General features: G+C 42.1%; 1 protein-coding gene across 5 annotated transcripts; it reads left to right on the forward strand.

Moving 5' to 3' along the window:
• Window positions 1-367: 367 nt before the first annotated feature.
• On the forward strand, window positions 368-20,762 carry LOC118409497 (structural maintenance of chromosomes protein 6-like). Of its 5 annotated transcripts, none has more exons than XM_035810555.1 (25): window positions 368-475; window positions 4,046-4,246; window positions 4,736-4,850; window positions 5,374-5,616; window positions 6,034-6,176; window positions 6,762-6,863; window positions 7,410-7,547; window positions 7,851-7,931; window positions 8,404-8,639; window positions 9,008-9,172; window positions 10,198-10,376; window positions 10,781-10,956; window positions 11,692-11,802; window positions 12,408-12,598; window positions 13,226-13,385; window positions 13,784-13,840; window positions 14,324-14,494; window positions 14,992-15,129; window positions 15,756-15,874; window positions 16,310-16,409; window positions 16,943-17,101; window positions 17,825-17,977; window positions 18,812-18,909; window positions 19,978-20,173; window positions 20,535-20,762. In XM_035810555.1, the coding sequence occupies exons 2-24, from the start codon at window positions 4,055-4,057 to the stop codon at window positions 20,102-20,104; spliced, it is 3,354 nt and encodes a 1,117-aa protein (XP_035666448.1). In that variant the 5' UTR covers window positions 368-475; window positions 4,046-4,054; the 3' UTR covers window positions 20,105-20,173; window positions 20,535-20,762. The 5 variants fall into 5 exon arrangements, with proteins under 5 accessions (XP_035666448.1, XP_035666452.1, XP_035666451.1 ...); XM_035810559.1 differs by having other exon boundaries at window positions 19,987-20,173; XM_035810558.1 differs by having other exon boundaries at window positions 4,046-4,243.
• The last annotated feature ends 319 nt before the right edge of the window (window positions 20,763-21,081 follow it).

The raw sequence follows: 21,081 nt of genomic DNA on the forward strand, positions 1-21,081 counted from the left end.
AACAGGTAACTAATCATAGTCTAATGCCATAGAATGCCAAAATATATCTAAAGTCAAAGAATAAGATGTGAAAGGAAAAAATCTACTGTTGGTAGGGGAAGGTACCAGTACAGAAAATTCAGGTCCCGTTCAGGTCCAGAGGATCACTTTCAGGTCCGGATCTGAACCTGGACCTGATTGTCTGTGGAAACTTGAGAACTGGAAATACTCAAAACAATGGTAATTGGTCAGTTTTGCTACAAAGGAATCTGTTTGATGGATTATTGGACTCTCAGTGGCATTTAAAAATCCCATCTCCAAGTAAGAATTGAAGCTACATTTATCAAAAGATTCGGTAGGGGGCGTTTCAATCATCCAATCACACGATGCCACAGATGTTTTTTGACGTCATCGCCTTGAAGCTGTTGGCGCCATTTTCTGTCCAGACGGGTCCAGGCTTGTGCCAACTTTCCGTTTGTTTTGGAGGCTGTCACAGGTACGTTTCACTCAGTTTTTCCGTACATTTTCCGTCAGTGATATCTTGTTTGATACTTCTAATGATGCACAATGGTATACAAGCTTATTATGTGAGAGTGAGGTCAGAAATTTTGATTGTCTGAGGAAACTGATCAAAACAGCAAGGTTTCGATGTACCGGCGCGGTGTGTGGGCCGTGTGGACCGTAATGGTGGCCGCCTCGGAAAAATAATTTATGGTGATCTGCAGTCACGAAATTCACCCAGAAGAAGTTTTCAGAAAAAGGAAGGAGCACGGTAAACGGCACTGTCTAGTACAACATGAATATCACATGGCATTATAATTTTCGCAAGTTTGCCGCCTCGCAGTGGCTTGATGGGGAGGGGTGGAAAAAATTTTAATAGGTTGCAGATGTGGCATACTGTAGATGCATTTACTTTTGCTGTTTTTGTTTGTTTGGCAATAGGAGGGAAGTTTTCGCAGCGTTGGAAGTTCACGGTTTAAGCAATCTGTATTAATCTGTAGATTTAGAAAAGACATATTGGTGGTGTTGATTTTGCTTAGAGGTGTTTGCAAGAAATAAAACCACCATGAACATTTAAAGTTCTACGGTAAGTACTAACTGGATGTGAACTTTCATCAACAAGTCATAAGAAAAATTTCTCAGAAAGACACAGGATTGGTATATTCTTTTACACTTGTAGAAATAATATATTCATAGCCACTTCCGGCATATGTAACGTTATAAGTATTGTTGGAAGCTTCCAGTTGTTGACAGCCTTTTCTTAGACTTACACAGAAGTTTCACAGGTAGCACAATGTGTGTATTGTTTTGGTAAACAGGATGGATCATGAATTTTGCATGAGCATCATTGTCATCAACAAACACCTTCACTGTCATTCTTCACAAAAACAACATCATGACATCAGGGGGTCATTGTTATTCAAATTAAATTGGGGCCCTGACGTTATTTATTGGGGGGGGGGAGGGCTGGTGCAAAATAGGTCTGGTAAAAAAATTTTCAATGCCCCCCCCCCTCGCCCCAAAAAATTTTTCTATGGCCCTCCCCCCGCCCCAAAAAATTTTTCAATGGCCCCCCCCCCCCAAATTTTTCCTTGCCTTTTCCATTACACACAGTCTGTCATTAAATAATATAGCAATAACAATAGCGGTAGCGTTGTTTGAACGTGACGACGATCGGGGTGTCAAGACCCGCACGTCAACAAATTACGCACGTTGGAGTCCTGCTGGGGCATATGTTATCTCCCAAAGTTTTACAACAGCCGAGTTTTCATTTTGATGACATATATACAAACATGTAGCACTTGATGTTGTTACACTCATGCTGCAACGGTTATAAGACTTACCTTGTCTGATATCACTTCTCCGATCTACGTGAAAAAAGTCTCTGGTAACGTTTAATACGCAAGATCACGAAACTGAGCGTTTCCGCCAGACCGACCGCTAGCTGTTTAATAAAGGCCGTCCAGGGATCGGAGGGCCGAAGGCCCAACCGGTCTCGGGGGTTAGGGGCATGCTATCCGAGAAATTTTGATATTTTTGACCCTCTAAAACGAAATTTCCCGCATTCTGCGAGGCAAAAAATGTGGATTTTATGCGTCCACATCAACGAAGAGAAAAGCGGGCGGGGAGGGGCGGTAATCCTAGGCGATCTTTTCCACTACACATGTACGAAATTTCCACAAAAGAAAACAAATTAATGTTGTAGTTGGAAGAGACTTGGGTACATTTTAGCGATATCGTTACGAAAACCGCTTCAAGACTGCTTCAATCTTTCCAAAACGGGAGTTATTTCGGCCAATTGCAACCAACAAACTTGCCAAAAAAATTTCACGCCACCATGATTACGTCATATGCAGCAGAGAGCCCGCTGTCACGAAAGTAAACATCGTAATGTTTTATCCCGTTGCCGTCCGTGAACCATTCCGAATACAAAGAACAGATGCACGTAGGATTGATATTTATACCAATTTTAGTTTCTATAGTTTTCTTAAACTTCGTGCGAACATGGAATCACACGACAGAGGCGGCTGCAGAAAATTAAATTTCTCCGTATGGGGAGGGCGAACTATATCAACGTAATCCTTGGGGGTCCGGGGGCATGCTCCCCCGGGAAAATTTGGAAATCTTGACTATCTGAAACGATCTTTCCTAAATTTTGATGGGCAAAATTTGCTGGCAGACTAAGCTAAGTTTAATAGCCTTTCTATTAGAACTTCACATGGTTTTGAGGGCGACGAGGCCCCCAACGTATTTCCACGATTTCGAGCGCCGGGCATGGCACGAGCCGTCGCAAGGTAGGTCTGGAGAAATGTCATTCAAATGATGAAGTTTGGACCCTCTGAGACACGATTTTCTGCATTTTGAGGGATAAACTTCGCTGGTAGACTATGCTAAATGTAATGACAATTTTCTGTCAGAGGAAGAGATTTTTGATGGCGACGAGTGCCGAAGTGTTGTGTGCGCCGGAGGCGCAAGCCGTCGCAAGGGACGTCCAGAGAAAAATTGAAATCTTGACCATCTGAAACTTCATTTCCTGTATTTCAGGGGCACATTTTGCTTGTATTTATCAAGGCCCCTAAGGCAATTTTTTTTTCAATGGCCCCCCCCTCGGCTCAAAAAATTTTTCAATGCCCCCCCCCCCCTCGGCTCAAAAAATTTTTCAATGGCCCCCCCACCTATGCACCAGCCCTCCCCCCCGGTAAATATCGTCAGGTCCCTTGGGAGCAATGTGTCACAGGTTCCTGGCATTGTTCATTGACTAGATGTTGTGGCTGCAGAGCACAGTATTTATCCACGGCCTCCGAAGTCTGTGACTCCTTGCTGTGACATACATAGAGGAAGAAAAGGTAGACCAAAATCTTGAACTGCATGGTTTACTGCAGCACTTTGTAATCTCCAAGCAGATCCTGCGGTAGCATAAGGTACTGTGAATGCAGAAATATTTGCGGTGGATTTATGTTCGCGGTTTTTGCGTCGGCCATTTCACCGCGAATTTAAAACCACCGCGAACATTTTTTCCAGGGCATGATACTACAGTGGATGGTGCTACCGCGAAATTAAAACCACCGCGAAAAGTCCTTTTTCCCGCAACCGCGAAATTAAATCCCCGCGAACTTAAATGCATTTACAGTACTATCAAAAGCTGCCAGAGGAGTTAAACCGGCCTAGGAGTGTGTTTGAAGCAAGCTCTTTTCAACCTCCTTGGTTTGGCTACTGAAGAGACTGGTTGATGACTCCCAGTGGCTGATGACTCCCTTTGGCCAGCCATACTCCATATACCCCCTCACATGTAGCAAAAATCGGTCGGACGACGGGCCTGCGAGCTCTAAATTACGAGGAGGCATGACCCTGACGGGAAGGTTGGAACTCTGCCATTTCTTCGTCGGCATCAGGGTCATACCTCCCTGTAATTTAGGGCTCGCAGACTCATCGTCCGATGGATTTTTGCTACATGTGAGGGGGTATAAGCCAGCTTTGAAACTATCTTACGCGACTGGTAAATCTGCCTGGAGATAAGGCACTCTGGTGTTGAATAACCATAACTAGAGAGTTGTGTTTCCTCCAGAAGACCAGGATGGTGAAAAGGAAGGGCAGTAACACTGAAGTGGACCAGCCGTCCACCTCCAAACGTGCGCGTGCCCAGTCTGGCCACCATGAGGAGGACCCTGATGTAGAGGAGGAGGAGGAGGAGGGGGATGGGGCTGGGGAGGAAGATGTGATGAACCTGACCCAGGGGGACCCTAACCTCAACCATCCTAATGAGGTGGTTAGTGTGGGGATTGGTCACTTGGTTAACTGTAGTGTAGATTTTTTTAAATGTTTGCAGTAGCTTTATTTACACAGCAACCTCTTGACCACAAAATCATGATATTTTGAATCTGGATTTCCAATGAAAATACACATGCAGTGCAGAATTGTTTGTGTTAAAATGCCATGAAAGTACATGTAGATGAAATTACGGTACTGTATGAAAGTAGGATATGGGTGATATGAAGATGATATCATAGATGTATGTAGTTGTAGATATGTGTGCATTTTCCTCAGAAACAAGCTACTTCATCATAACTACTACCATTAACTATGTGCTGTGTTTCAACTTCTTCCTTTGGTGGGCTCTTCCATGTAATTTCTGTTATAAACAATCATAGTAGAATTCAGTAGCAAATTGTTTATGTAGCTATTGGTGCAGACAACTGTCAACAATAGGTGCCATCAATATAGATTTTAAATTTTAACTTTGCTGTCAATATTGCAGAAAGAAGCTGACACCGGCATCATCGAGGCCATATCTCTGAAAAACTTCATGTGCCACAGCCGTCTGGAGTTCAAGTTCGGACCTAATGTCAACTTTGTGGTGGGGAAGAACGGAAGTATGTGTAGTTCACCTACATGTTTTTTCCTTCAATGAAAGCTGTTTGACTTTCCAGTTAATAATAGAATTCAATACATCACCAAGTTCTAACATATTGTATCTTTCTGACAGGCTTGTAGGAACCAAAATAAAAAGTTGATAGAGGAGACTCAGAGGGTATATATGTATTTTGAATGCAAAGGGTAGAGAAAATTACTGACATTTTCTTACACATCTTTATCTCAGTAGGGTAACTTCTAGTTCTAGGGTAACTTTTTCAGGGCCAATTATTTTGTCAGTTGGACGGAAGAAATTTATCTAAATGTAATAAAGACGATCAAAATTGCAAAAAAGGACTTGTTATACACATACAAATGTAGATATTCCACAGTTATGAAAGAAAGTAGCACTGTTCTCTGTAAAATGATTCTAAAGATATGAAGATGTAGCAGTCATGTTCATATTGGGAGAATGTCTGTGAACTCTCCATGGTTTTTAATCTGAATACTTGATAAAGCCGATACCCTTGTGTGTGGTTGTAGGTGGGAAGAGTGCAGTACTGACAGGGCTGGTAGTGGGACTGGGAGGGAAGGCCACCATCACAGACCGCGGGAAGAGCATCAAGAGCTTCATCAAACACGGGCAGAATGCTGCGGAGGTGGCCATCAGGATCAGGAACAGGGGCCTGGAGGCGTACAAACCCGACGAGTACGGGGAAGCCGTCATCGTGGAGCGTAGGCTGGCGCAGGACGGCGCCACTTCATACAGGCTGAAGAGTATCAAAGGTGAGTTGTGGGTGGTCTTCATTTGCAGCACTGTCTTAGATGGTAATCAAAGCAAAGCAGCCACAATGACAATTAATTTCTTTTTCACTTGGCTGAAAAGTATCAAAGATGAGTGATGTGTATTCTTCATATTCATTGTTTCAATACAAGGGAAACAATCACCATTTTCAGTTGAGCTTGCCAACCCTCATCAGATATTTAATTCTCTGCACTGACTATCTGGAAACCAGTGTAATTATGTCAAAAGTGAATCAAAGGTGACAGGGAAACTGAATCTACTACCGCCATAGTTCAGAGGGGGTTAATCGATTGGCCCTTTCCTTTGTGTCAGAACGAAGCTGAAATTGTACAACGATGGATTCCAAAAACGCAGAATTTTCATTTAAACTCACAGACCTGTTTTTTTTCCCACGCCAGGTAAAACTATCTCCACCAAGCGTGAGGAGCTGAGCCATGTGCTGGACCACTTCAACATCCAGGTGGACAACCCTGTCTCCATCCTGAACCAGGACACCAGCAGGAACTTCCTCCACTCCAGGAATGCCTCCGACAAGTACAAGGTATGGCTTCATCTGTCTTACAATGTCTCACAGACTGAGCTCTAAGGAGAGTCAGAATGATTATGGCAGGAGAGACCATCTGATAGTTATTGGTTTCAACTTGTTATTGGCTGAGATTGATCAATCCACTGACTTGTGTTCAACTGGCTTCCAAGGTCCCCCCTGGTGAAACCTAGGGCTGTCTCTCTCCAGCTTAAAATGCTTTTCCTTCCCTCGCATTTTTTGTAAAATACTGTTCTCTATGTTACACTTACAGTGTCTGACAGATATGTTTCTTTTAAGAAACACATCTGTCAGACACTGTAAGTGAAATCATACAGAACTTTGATGTTTTGATTTCACTGTTTGTAACGTACAGTGGACTATGTGTACAAACATTTAACAATATCTTATTGGGCAGTTATCTCCATAGACAGCAAACTTCATACTGCTGGTTATAGTATTTGTGCATTAACATGTTTTTCTGTACACACACACACACACACACACACACACACACACACACACACACACACACACACACACACACACACACACTACAGTAGTTGATTTTGATTCAACAAGTATTTTCATTCCTGGCTGTAGTTTTTCCTGAAGGCGACCCAGCTGGAACAGATGAGCAGTGACTACAGCACCATCCAGGAGCAGAGAGAGGAGATCCAGGCCACACTCAGGACTAAGGAGGAGGTCTGTTCTCATGGACAGGGTTGAGAATTAGAGAGGAGGAAAATGTGTAGTTCCAGGAACACCATTAATAGTGTGCTACATTTACACCTTTACATCATGTATCAGTATTATACCTTTACAAAAAAAACAGAATATGATCATGAATTTGACATTTTTATGCACATTTTTGTTTCGTTTTTGTTTATCAAAATGTGTGCAAGTATAAAGAAGTTTTTACATGAAAATGGTGCGCTGATGACATTTATTTCAGATGGGTTTTCAGTAAACGTGTTAAAATGTCACTAAAAAACAATGACAGTTGCAAGCACCAAAAGGACTTGATATTATCTTGGATCTAGTTTCGATAGCTGTACCACAAGATCAAGCATGGCAGAACTGCCAAGTTTAGTGTCCTGGACTAGACAAACCATGGCTTTGAAGTAGAACTTGATTTCAGAATTTCTTCATAATGCACACATAAATGCCCTTGTTGTGTGCTCCTTTTGTAAGTAATTTCTTTAGTATTGTGAGTGATGGAGCCTGAACTAACTCCTTGTTTTGTGTTAGACTGTGCCCCAGCTGGAGAAGATTGTGTCTGAGAAGGAGCAGAGGTTCAAGGACCTGGCCACTCTCCAGGAGCTGGAGAAGAAGGTGGAAGGGCTGAAGAACATGTATGCCTGGGCACAGGTCCATGAGCTGGAGAAGGTGTGTATGACTCACATAAATCTTTCCTTCACTTTTCTTATCATTCTTAATTCTGATGTTACATTTGCTTACTCGCAGTTCACAACGTTTGCAGTTCTTGTGAGGAAACTACATGGATAAAATCAGAGCACAGTCATATGGTAGACATTGGAAGCAAGGAGGGCAGAGGCTGTCTGCAAGCGTACGAGGCAGCAAATGACAACAAGGATTTGTATGACTATGAGTTAAAAACCCTCCTTTGCACATGGTTAATATAAAGTAATCGTCCTAAATCTTCTGTTCTTCTCACTTGTTTGTGCATAGCAACTGGAGCCCATAGCCAAAGCTATCAAACAAGAAGAGGCAAGGACCCCCAAGTATGACCAGAAAGTGCAGGAGTCCATGGTGAGTTTGCTAGGTTTCTGTTGTCTTCTTTCAACTTCTAGAAGTGAAAGAAAATAATTCTCAAGTCAAAGCACCATAGAGTGATTAATATGTATGCTGACAGTGTTTTTACATCGTGCTGGAGTTAGTGAAATGATGTACTGCAGTTGCTAAATTCATTTACTTTGACTTGGGGATTTAATTTTACAGTAGAAGGGGAGAGTAGGTTGTAGCTGTATTCTAAATTGCGTAGTTGAAACAATTCTGTAGTATAGTAATAATACATGAACAAATTTCTGCTGGGGAGGGCACTAAAAATGCAAACATAAAATGACAAGCATTTCTATATTTTCAGTAGTAGTCCTTAATTCATAGGAATAACCCAGGTTTCATGCAAATCTAAAGCTTGTGAGGAAAATTTGGTTCATTCTATGTCACCCAGGCAAGAATGTTGATACCCATTCAACGATGTATGTTTGTTATTTCTCTCTAGAAAAAAGTGGAAGCTGCAGAGGCCAAACACCAGGACATCCAGCAGAAACTACAGGAGCTGGCAGACAAGGTCCAGGCACTCAACCCAAAGCACGAGGAGGCCAAGGCCAACCTCAAGCTGAAGAAAGACGCCTGCAAGAAAACCCAGGCGGAGCACAGGAAGGTCCTCAACCAGCTCAAGACTACCAAGAGGGACCGTGAGCAGGTCATGGAGCGGATTGATGAAATGAAAGACAGGTAACTTGTCTAGCAATAATTGTCACGTCTTGCCATCTTCACCTTATGGATTATGAATTTGTATCTATATTCAATGGAAATGATGTAATCTTGAAACAAAAAAAATGTTCATCATGTATTAGAGGGAAGTTTGAGTGATGTACAGCTTGTACTGCAATGACACCCTAATACCCATATCAATAGCCACTTCAAAAATGCCCAGATTTCAGATAAAATCCCACCAAGAAAGGCTTTTAATGGTTTAAAACCTTCTTTTTATTTGAGCTCTCTCACCAGGGGCTCTAGGCGCAGGCACTAATTCTAGTGTCCCCCCTGTACTAAACGTCTGGTAACATGTGGTCTGTCCTATCCCAACAACCCCCCTCCAGTGTTCAGCAGGACTATGAGGCAGAGCGCAGGGCCAGGGAGGAACAGATCCGGCTGTTACAGGAGCAGCTGCAGAAGCTCCAGGCACAGCAGACCACCACCGACCACCAGATCGATCAGTTCGCACAGGCTGTCACTCTCTACAAGGAACAGCTCTACAATCTCAAGTAAGGCTGTCATGCATACTAGTATAACACTGAGTAGACTTCATGGTGTAGATCTAAGGTTTTCTCTGTCTTTCAACTGTTGTGCTGCTGTTTGAGTTGGACAAGTTTTACTTTCTGTTTAGGGCAAATACAAAAAAAAATCTACAGGCACAAACCAACTTTTCACTGGCTTGAAATTTAGATGACATATGACATGTACGGTGCAATGGCCTAGTGGGTAGAGTGTTCGCCTTGCATTCGGTAGGTCGTGAGTTCAATCCCCGGCCGAGTCATACCAAAGACTTTAAAAATGGTACATGCTTCTTTCTCTGCTTAGCACTCAGCATTCGGGAAAGAGTATGGAAGTTGAACACACACCACTACCAGTGGACTAGCCCCCTGCTGTAGTGATTGCGTTGTGTGGCCCAAGGGCTACTGAAACGGAGATGGGCGCCGCCCTATGCGCCATCAGGCGCGGGAAGGAACTTTGACTTGATGACATGTACAGGATGACATGTGCTTGCTTGTCACCACTTTTGGATGGACTTGTCAGTGGACTTGTCTATTCCTGACTGCTTGAGTGGAAAATTGTATGATCACACTAAACTTGAAATGGATTGTCTTGGACTGTTTGATAATCTATTGCTGAATGCACACATTTTATATAGGCTGCATAGAAGCTGTGTTATAGGTCCTTGTCTTGTGTAGAAAAAAGTGTGATTCATTGTAGTAAAGCAAACTGAAGAAATTTGGCAATGTCAGATAGGTTAACCCTTTATACAGCTAGCTGTACTGTCTGTAACGTTATGTTTTAAGTTACAAAGTTTGAGCTTTGTTTCAACACATGGGAAACACTTACCATGAGTTTTCAGTTGATCTCACCAACCTTCAACAAATTTACAGTTAATCAGACATCTGATAAAGGTTGGCGAGATCGACTGAAAATTCATGGTGTGTTTCCTTTGTGTTGGAAAAAGCTCAAACTTTGTAACTATGGATTCTACCAACTGAGTCTTTATTGGAATATGTGTATGTTTGTTGTGCAGACGTGACGAGCAGGATATCCAGAACACCACGCGCCAGCTGCAGCGCCGGCTACAGGACCTCCAGTCCAGCAGGAACAACAGCCTCAAGCGCTTCGGAAACTTCATGCCGGACCTGGTGCGCCAGATCAACCAGGCCTACCAGCAGGGCAGGTTCCACCAGAAACCTCGCGGGCCGCTCGGTCAGTACTCACTGCTGGGGAGTTCTTATGGCAACGTTGGAACCTGTTATACTGAATGCTTGTTGTTGGGTGCTGCATGGATAGTGCTCAAAATGCAGGTCCCAACATCATACCACAGCTGAAAAACATATGTCAAGGACCCGTCCCTCTGTCGTGAGACATAAATTTGCTTGTTTGGACAGAATTTTTTTTTACCCCCATCAGTCTGCAAAATCTGACCTTCGTGACATGAAACTGTTGAATATGTATTTTCACAGGCTTGAAATGACACATTTAACAAGGAAGGTCAACAGTATGGGCTCCCAAACAATGGGTGGGGAAAATATTCAAAGCTGGAGACAGCCCTTGCCGTGATACTAGAAACTGTGAACTTGTAGTGACTGATGTGTTCTATCCCCTCCCAGGAAGCTGCATCAGCCTGCGTGACCCAGAGCTGGCCCTGGCTGTGGAGAGCTGTCTGAAGAACCTGATGTTTGCCTTCTGTGCCAACGATCACCACGATGAGAGGGTGCTGGAGGGCATCATGAAGCAGGTCTGCCCCCAGGGGAGGCGCCCCTCCATCATCATCAGTCGCTTCCACGTGAGTCAGACATGGATCTCAAAACTTTGTAACATCAACCATGTCCTGGTAAAGATGCATGCTACGGACACTGTAGTCTGTAAAAGCTATAGGTCTGATGTAACCGTATCTATCATCATCATCAGACGCTTCCACGTGAGTCAGACATAGGTCTCAAAACTTGTCCTGGCAAATATTCCTGTGCCGGACACTGTAAAAGTCATAGATCTGATGTATCTATATAGCCGGTAACCGCCATTTAGCATGTGTCACGGCAACAGCTGGTTATATTACCCGTTACACCTAACCTAACCATCATCAGTCACTTCCATGTGAGTCATAGATCGATCTCAAAACTTGTGTATTTGTAACAAGCTTCAACCTGGCCAAAATGCATGCTCCAGACACTGTAAAAGCCATAGGTCTGATGTAACTGTATTTATCATCATCATCATTCACTGTCTTCTGCATCTACAGTCTTTTAAAAGTATCTATATAACTGGTAAATGCTATTCGACGACATACACTAGCTTTCAAGGTATGGGGCATGGCATTGCTGGTTATATTACACTAAACGACCTGTCACACCTTTGCACACCCGTGTACATGTATATGTGCTTTTTTTAGTTAGATCAGTTCTTTAGTGATCATTTCGCTAATTCTTCTGTTCTTATTTGTACTGTTCTGAAGCCGTGTGCTTAACCTGTTATTGACAAGACCCTCCTTATAAAAATACTTGACTACTCGTGTTTCCAGGAGCGCCCTTACGATGTGAGTACCAACCGAGTCCAGCACCCTGACTACCCTGCTGTGTTGGATGTACTGGATATAGAGGACCCTGTCGTCTCCAACTTCCTCATCGATCAGGTACAACATTGTGGTTATTCTCTGTTTTCCTCTTTAATGATAATGTATTTGTGTACCATTTGTGTTTTGTTCCAATCGGTAATGGACTGATTTCAAATAAGAACAAGGCTAGTATATGGTAAGGCTACCGGTAGTTCACCTTTATCCGCGGGGTAACCTATATCCGCTGTATCTAAAAACAGGGTATTTAGGAATATCAAGTCGACAGACGGCAGTTTGAAACTGCGATATTTTTAAAATGTTGCAGTTTGAAACTGCCGTCCGCTGACTTGATATCCTTAAATATTTTGCTTTAAAATACAGAGGTTATAGGTCACCCCACAGATGAAGGTAAACTGGCATTACTAAGATTGATGACATGTTATGAAGATCTGATGCTTGTTTTTTTATGTATGCCCTTGTCTCGCCTGTTGTACTTAGCTTCAGGTGTGTACTGTAGGCATGAAACCTCTACTAACACACTTATTGAGAAGAGGAGAGTTTGAACGGTGTGCTTGACTAAAAACACGTGCTGTGGTTAAGCTGCATTTCACTAGCTATTAAATTTTAAAAAAGCGGCATGCCCCGCCTCTGCCTAACCCTCGTCGTGCCCGTTCCTCCCCCAGCGGAAGATCGAGTGTGTGCTGATGATTAAGGACAACAAGGAGGCTCGTCAGGTGATGCAGCTGCAGCGCCCCCCCAGGAACTGTAACGAGGCCTTCACAGCCATGGGGGACCAGGTGTACACCAACAGATACTACTCCTCCAACACCGACAAGTCTTCTTACCTCCGTGTGAGCATTGAGGAGGAAGTACAGTGAGTTCTTCAGAACTTGTCGTGTTTTTACTAAAGCATATGTTATATTAGAGCATAGCAGTGTGTAAAATTGTAGAAGAATTGCTATTTGTTAACAGAAATCACGTAGTCTTCACAGCATTTTTTATGTCAAAATGATGATGCTGTAGTAGTAGTGATTGTTGTTATTTTCTTCACCAGCATATGAAAAAATGATTACCAAATTGCACTAAATCTTAGAATATTCATGGTTGTTTCATTTGTGTTTTTTTTTCACTGCAAATAGATGATACCATGATTATACATTTCCTATGTATTACTAGAAGTATTGTACTATATGTAATTAATTAAACCACAGACTTAAAACACAGCAAAAACTTTCATTCCTCTTCTACCTCAATTTAAGCCTCACAAAAATAAATGTATTTACAGTATGAGAAAAGAATTGCAGTCCTAAGGACGGGACGTTACGCCGTTCACTGTTCATTGCGCTTGTTGAAAACAGCTAGAGAAATTTCCCCGGTACAATGAACCTGTAAATACTATACAAAGTGTCTGTTCTCTCTGTCACGACCAGTGGAAGACTAGCTCTTCAGTGGGCTAAAACTGGATGGAGATCACTTTCCTTTGAAATTCCCTTTTCCCCAGAGAGACTCAGGAGCGTCTGCAGCGTCTCCAGCAGGATGGAAGCGCCACCCGGCAGCAGCTGGCGGAACTGGAGCAGGACATCCGTAAGAACCAGCAGGAGCAGCGCCGCCACCAGACTCAGAAGATGAAGACTCAAGAGAGCATCAACAAAATACAATATGTAAGTGGGGTTATCCTGTGTTTGTATAGACTTATTTCTGTTTGTAGTATACCTAGGCCATGTTGATTTGATCATATGGTTGAAATCCTGTGTGCATCAATTTTCGGCCATTTCCAAAGATTGGGAAAAATTTAGTCATAGTAGCTGCAAAGTAAGCAAGTATATGCCGTTGAATGCAAAAAAATATCGTAAAACATCTACTAATATCATAGATTGGCAAGGTCATAAAAGAAGGTTTTAAAGAAAAGATGAAGGATATATCATTCAGTATAACATACATCATGTAATCAAATCAACATGGCCTTATATATAGTTATAGCAAAACTCTAAAGTCCTTTTTAGTCTGTATCTCATGTAAGTATTTGAATATTCTGGTTTTCACTTTTTCCACCTCTCAGGAGATCCGTGACTTGCAGTCTGTTGAGGAGCCTACACCAGTGGATGTGTCAACCTTGGTAAGTCTTAGTCCTTTTCTTATCTGTGACTTGATTTCTTACTTAGAGCACATCATTCATGATAAGCATCAAGGACAAATACAATCAAGAAAAATTGCATGAGGTCTTTTGTTGCTTTTGGAAAGACTTTAAAGACCAAGGTTGTACTATAAAACCAACCCATAAAATCAGCTAATGTAAACTACCCGACCTCAGTCTGGTCCCATCCACCATGGTGTTCACATTGGTGGAGGCAGGCTAAGACAGTTTAGCAAGTATCAGAGTTTCTCTTCAAGAGAGTTTTAAATGTACAGTCTTGAACAGCCGATTTTTGGGCATCCAAGCGAGGGTAGAAGTGAAGTATGTCTGCACATAGATTTATACACAATTCAACTTAGCAAAAGAGTTTTGAAATGTACGTAAGACAGTGTTGAACAGATAAGGAATTTAAGCATGGCTGCACATATACGCAATTGAACTTAGCATCTCCTTCATCTTTTTCAGGAAGAGGAAGTGATGATGTATGATGAGCAGATCAAAAGCCTGGAGGAGAAGATGGAAACCATCGAGACTGACTTCAATGCTCAGAAGGAAGACCTGGAGGAGGCAGAGTCAGCTTACCAACAGATCGACCAGCAGATCCGGGAGCTGGCAGATAGTGCAGATCCACTGAAGGTGTGGGCCGCTTTTCTTGCTAACAGTTGAACTTGTACTAGAGGCCATCTCTACGTACCGACCACCTGGCCAATGTGACCACTTTTTGATGGTCCCTAAGATAATGTTTCCCATTGACACAGTAGCAGTATCTAGTATTTGATTACACTGCTGCTAGGATCCCTGACACGGGTGGGCAGAAGTCAGATAGTCTTCACACTGCGCTTCCATGTGACTCCATCCAGCGGGCTCACACTAGTTAGACCGCACACCTTGATGTCCCTCCTAACACATTCTATCTAGGATTTCCTTGATATACCACGACCTCTGTTGCCTGACAATGTCAAGTAGAATCAAGAATCAATTAGCATTAAGAATGCTGTCTATAGTCAACACCTGTCCACATAGACCAGATTTTCTGTGTCCCTCTTGAGCTGTATTGACTGCCTTTGAATGTCCCCTTTAAGGCTAAATATGTCACATGCTCTAACAGAAATGGAAACATAACCTTGTTTTAGGATGACCTTGGCCGTGCAGACATTGAGATTTCCCAAGCCAAGCAGCACAGGAAGCACTACGAGCAGAAACACAAGGAACACCTGAAGAAGATTGCCGACATGCAGAAGGAACATGACAAACATGCTAAGAAAGTGGAGGTGAGTGTGGAGTCCTTATTACCTGGTCTTACTTTCAATGACGCTCTGTTTAAGCCTCAAGGATCAAACTTGGGGTTTCAAGATCTATTACACATTTGTGCAATTATGATGTCTTTTTTATGTCTACTTGCGTTACCCTCTTTCCCAGTAAACTCTACTTCTTAAAACGATGACTTTGTGAAATGTGACTTTGAAATATTTGACAGATTTACAGTGCTTGAAATACCCAAGTTGCACACTTGCAAATGCAACCACAGTTTGCTTGGTGCAACTTAACTTTAAACCCAGGTAGTGCAGTGTGCAGCATGAGATTTTGCAGTTAGAACATTGCTTTCCCCCACCTAGGTGCATAAGCTTTTGTACTTATTTCTTGATAAGATAAAACATAAGCAGTAACGTGTAACTCAAAGATAATGGATAAGTAGCTGATTTGAAGAAAGTAATAACTTGGAAGTGGGCCTAACTGAAATGTTGATGGTTCAACCGGTTTTTGACTCGGGTTGCCGCCTGGGCTGATAAAAGTATATTAAGCACTGGATTTAATAACCTCATGTGAGACTTTTAAACCTTTGGATGGTATTCTTCCTGACTGAAGTAAGATCTTATATATTTTTTTCTGTCATCAGGAAGAGACAGGTAAAGCTTTTCAGATCTGTCCAGAGAGGCTGAAGGTGCGACGCACGGCCAAGAACATCGAGAACGAGATCGTTCAGATCCAGAAGAGGATAGCTCAGGAGGAAGTCAAGTGAGCCATGCTTTCTCTACCTCAGAACATGCATAGAGTATTGCTAAATAGTGATAATGATAATATATAACTTTATTGTGCAACCATTATACAAGGTACAAAGCATGGCATCTGCTGATACATAACTACAGTTCTATAAGGCTAATCTACTTGATGCAAGGGTGCATAGTATGGGATCTTGAACAATAATCAGAGGGATTTCTAGCATCTAAAATTTTTTTATATATTTTCCTATGTATACCACACAGGGCTTGTCACATGTCATAATGTTGGTTGACTATTTGCCTATGCCAATAATGTCACCAAACTACTTTCAATATACCATCAGCTATACACCTGCTTGTTATTATTTCCTTAACTACATTGCATTGTTTGCACATCTGTGCTTTTTAGAAATTTTTGGAGAGAAGTGTTCATGGTTATTTCTGTTCAAAGGCGTGGCAATAGAGAGGAGGTGACCAAAGACTACTACGAATCCAGAGAACAGTTTGGGACCATCAAGGATCAGATTAGGGAGCTCAAGAGGTTTATCAAGGTGATAATTGTGCTGCATGTTCTAATCTAAACCTAAGTAGTCTTTATGACAGAACTTAAGCCATGGTCCACTGTTCATTGTGCTTGTCAAAAAGAGCTCAATGAGCCTGTAAATAAAGTACATATCGTCTTCTCTGTCAAAACCAGTGGAAGACTAGCTCGTCTGTGAGCTTAACTGGATTGAGATCACTGTCACTTTTTTCTTCCTTTGGTTATGATCATATCCTTTGTAAAGCTTTGATCTGAGTGAACATGTCCTATGTCTGTCTGTGGTAACCTTTTTCCTTCCCAGTATATACTGTAAATATCGAAATATTTGCAGCAGTTTTATGTTCTCGGTTTTCGTGGTGGTCGCTTCACCGCAAACTCAAAATCAAATTTTTCCATTACAGTATACGACTACAGTATATGGCACTACTTCAAACTCAAAACCACAGCGAGCCCTCCATTTTTCCGCTACCCCGAAATTAAAATCCCCCCGAACTTAAATACAGTTACAGTAGAAATCTAACCATGTCTTTCCTCTGTTCTCAGAGTCTGGATGAGATCATGTTCCAGCGCCAGCAGTTGTACAAGGATTTCCGGCGCATGCTGGCCCTGCGCTCCAACCATTTCTTCATCAACATGCTGCACCAGAGGGGCTTCTCTGGCAAGATGAAGTTTGACCACAGAGTCTGCACCCTCTCACTCGAGGTACACATATGTTTGTGAGACAATTGCGACCAGGCTTTTAGCTAGGATTTTATAATAGGGAGTCCAAACTTATTGGTGAGTCGCGGTAAGTGACAATTGTAGGGGGGTCTGGGGGTATCCACCTTCCATGGTGCAGAGTTTTTGATGGTTTTAAGTTAAAACAGTGCATTCTAAGGTATCCCAAGAGGCAAAAATACTGTTACATATGTGACAGTAGAAGACTATGACCACAGATGACCTGGTAGCATCCCTGGTCAATCAGAATTTCATGCTTGTCAGACGATTTTCTCCCCAGAATAGGGAGTCCAGGGGCATCAAATTTCTTGTTATTCTAAGAAAAGGGAGTCCAGATGACTCGTTGACGCATGCCTGGCTAAAAGCCTGATTGCGATGGTCACGACAGTGGCTGAAGTTTGGATGTCATACTGTGAGCACAAAAGTTTTTTAGGGCTTTATTACCTCCATGAAAATGAAGGTATTGTTTTTGGTCTGTGTATTTGTCTTGGTGTTTGTCTGCCGTTATTTAAATGCTTTAGAGTGACAGGATGTGAGGCTGTGTAGTCAGAGGTTAGTGAGATGGAAAAGTTGGCTTGTTCTGGATTGTTTTGTTTGTATGCCGATGAATGTTCACTTCAATAGAATCTGTTGAAGTGTACCGAGAAGACAGCATGTAGGGCTGAGGTAGATATGTCCATTCTGATTGCATATATGTGTGTTCCTCAGGTGCAGTCAAGTGAAAGTAACAAGCAGGTGACGAAGGACATGCGTTCCCTGTCTGGCGGGGAGCGTTCCTTCTCCACCGTGTGTTTCATCCTGGCCCTGTGGGACTCCATGGAGTCTCCCTTCAGGTGTCTGGACGAGTTTGATGTCTTCATGGTGAGGAGCATCTTCCTATTGTCACATCTGCCTATTGTTTTTGACATACTTTGAAAGTGATTTCTCATAGCCATTAGAAAATGTTTCACGTGTGTTCCTCAAGCTAGTGTCTAAGTTGGTACAGAGAATGGCATTTGTACATCGATGTGTTACTAAAATCTGGAAATTAATCAAGTGCTTATAGACGCAATGATTATTACTGCAGTGATTATTAGCTCTTTGCCAGTTGTAAAATGGATGCCGAAGAGATAATCCATAATGTATGATTCGGTAGAGACCAGTAAAGCTTACCATTCAATGTCCAGTGAATTCTAGATAGAACCTGAGGTCATGCTCTTTGAACATGCATTATATGCATTACATGCATCAGAGTTACTTTCAGGGCTCAAAATACTTTTTTCTGCATACCTGCACCGGTGCAGGTAACATTGAAAATTACCTGTACCAGACAAATTTTACTTGCCCCACTCTAAATTTAGGAAGTATGGATTTTACTAAAATTGTTCATGAACCATTGCTATTTTTTCTTTTGTACTTTATAGGTAGTAACAGTCAATGCAGCTAATCAATTCATATGCACCTGCATCATATGACATTTATGTATAAAATCCAGTACATGGACCAGTGCAGGTAGACACCAGAAATACCTGCACAACTCCAATTTTACCTGCACTAACCTGCATCTGCAGGTGGTATTTCGAGCCCTGCTTTGGTAATGAAACTGTACATGAATAAATGTAGACAAATCAAGAGGTTTGGCCAAAATGATGAGTAGTAGACAGATGTTGTTCCAGTGACATGTGAGTTAATGATGTGACATTATCCTGTGTGCAGGACATGGTGAACCGGCGCATCAGTATGGAGATGATGATGAAGGTGGCCCAAGATCACCGCCACAAACAGTTCATCTTCCTCACACCACAGGACATGAGGTAGGTGTGCTGCACTCTCTTCTAAACTCCAGATATGCTTATTTTGTTATTGGAGAGTTGTTTGCGCTTGCAAAAAATAAATTTTGGAAGGTCCAACTTCCTTATGAAGCAAAGTTGAACTGTAGTTTCCATTACGAAAGATGACATACCCAATTTTACACTGTCCAACTCCTGTCTTTTTTTAATAGAGACCTCTGTGATGTCATGTAATGCAGATAGAACATGTGACTCAGTGAGCAGTTGATCATAAGTTTTCTGAGATTTCTGGCGCCCCATCTCTTTCTGCAGTTTATGATCCACTGGTTATTGAGCCATGTGTTCTATCTGCATAATGTGATGTAACAGGAGTGGTAGTTTGCTTGTTAAACATTTCAAAGTCTGATGTTTATGCTGGAAACTACAGTAGTTTAACCTTGCTTAAGAATGATTTCTACCAACACAGAACTTTTAACTACTCAACTTCTTCTAAGGCTACATTTGGAATGGCTGGTTGTTGGTGTAGGCCTATTTTTCTCCAAGTAGAAAAGCAGCTTTGGTGTGAATTCCACATATAATATAATCTTACTATTAGGTAGTAACATAAACTGCAACTGCAGCCATACCACTAGTTGAAGTGGGGAGGTAGATTATACTGCGTTCTTGTGCACCTACATGATAAAATCATGGCTTAGCAATACTGTAGATGCATTTAAGTTCGCGGGGATTTATTTTCGCAGCAGTGGGAAAACGCGGTGGTTTTAAGTTCGCAGTATCGCCATTGACTTGAGTAAAAATACTATAATGGAAAAATGTTTGCGGTGGTTTTAAGTTTGCGGTGAAGTCGCCACCGCGAAAACCACGAACATCAAACCACCGCAAACATTTCTGCATTTACAGTAACCTCCAATATCAGAGAAACTAATGAACGCTTCGGTTTATTTGTACATATTGTTTGTTGTCCTCTGGTTGTCTTACTGAATGTAACACGTTTTGTTTTTGTTATTTATGTAGTGGGCCCCCTTGGAAATCAATTTCAAATAAGTTGTAGGGGCTACCCACATGTCTTGAGATGAATAAATAAAAATACAGTTCCCACAGTTACCTGAGAGACCAGTCCATCATGCGGATGTGGCGTATGCCGGACCCAGACCGCGGAACGGGGGTCCTGCCGTTCGAGAGGAGAGTTGAGGAGGAGGATGACGACCGCAGGAACTGAGTGTTGCAACGTGTTCTTTACATGATGATCAACTTCTGGAGAGTATGTTACATATATACGTTATGTAAGGTACAGGGCTCTAGCCAGCGTCCGTTTTTCCGTCAATTGACGGAAATTTGCTGCGTGTGACGGAAAAATTTTAAAACCAATCCGTCAACCTTGACGGACAAAATTCCTTGGTGGAAGCTACAGGTGGCTTGGGGGACGCCGTCCACGGCCGTAAAAGCTACACACTGTTTGTTTTGCTATTGTTATGATTGTTGACAATGTGTGTCGGTGCCCTTTCGCATACGATAATCTCATTAAAACCCGTTTTTCAAGGTCTCAGTTCAGTCCTTCTAACTCCTGGAATAATTGATTTTCGCGGTTTTTGCGACGATGGAAATTTGCTGACGGAAAAAAATTTCGAGCTGGCTAAAGCCCTGGTAAGGTATCTACGAGAACTTGGATGACATCTAGGGTTAACTAGAAGCTGTATTGTAATGTATTTATCTGATACATCAGAAAGGGCAACATTTATTGATGACTGCACATTCGTCATAGGCTGTCTGCTACCATCGTACTACATTCATGTGAACTGTATGACAGAACTGTCGACCAACAAGAACCTATGACAGCCCATTTTCATAAAAACACAGCTGAATTTTGTACAACATATTAAAATGACTACCCCGAGAATGCTCTGTTATTAAGTTATTATGCATATGAAAAATGTGACCTGACCCTAATACAAGAATATTCCTTTCTGAAGAAATATAAATTTTCCTTATGATCCAAACAGTTTAGCAAGCAATATCACTCCATGGATTCTTGTCAAATAAGTTCTTAACTTATTGACCTTTCTACAAAATGTGTATCCTGTAGCACTCATAGTATTCATAAGGGACAAGTGCAATGGGTCTGCATTAGGGCTGGGTATCGGTACAGTGTACCGGTACAAAACTGGTTTTTCTTATTGGACCGGTCCAGAAAAACTG

This window comes from Branchiostoma floridae, chromosome 2 (genome assembly GCF_000003815.2).
Source record: "Branchiostoma floridae strain S238N-H82 chromosome 2, Bfl_VNyyK, whole genome shotgun sequence".
In the NCBI taxonomy this organism is placed as follows: domain Eukaryota; kingdom Metazoa; phylum Chordata; class Leptocardii; order Amphioxiformes; family Branchiostomatidae; genus Branchiostoma; species Branchiostoma floridae.

Coding starts and splice junctions, on each gene's coding strand:
- LOC118409497 (XM_035810555.1), top strand. CDS start 4,055: ATGGTGAAAAGGAAGGGCAGTAACACTGAAGTGGACCAGCCGTCCACC. Junction 9,173..10,197: donor GAACAGCTCTACAATCTCAA/GTAAGGCTGTCA, acceptor TTTGTTGTGCAG/ACGTGACGAGCAGGATATCC. Junction 14,495..14,991: donor ATAGTGCAGATCCACTGAAG/GTGTGGGCCGCT, acceptor ACCTTGTTTTAG/GATGACCTTGGCCGTGCAGA.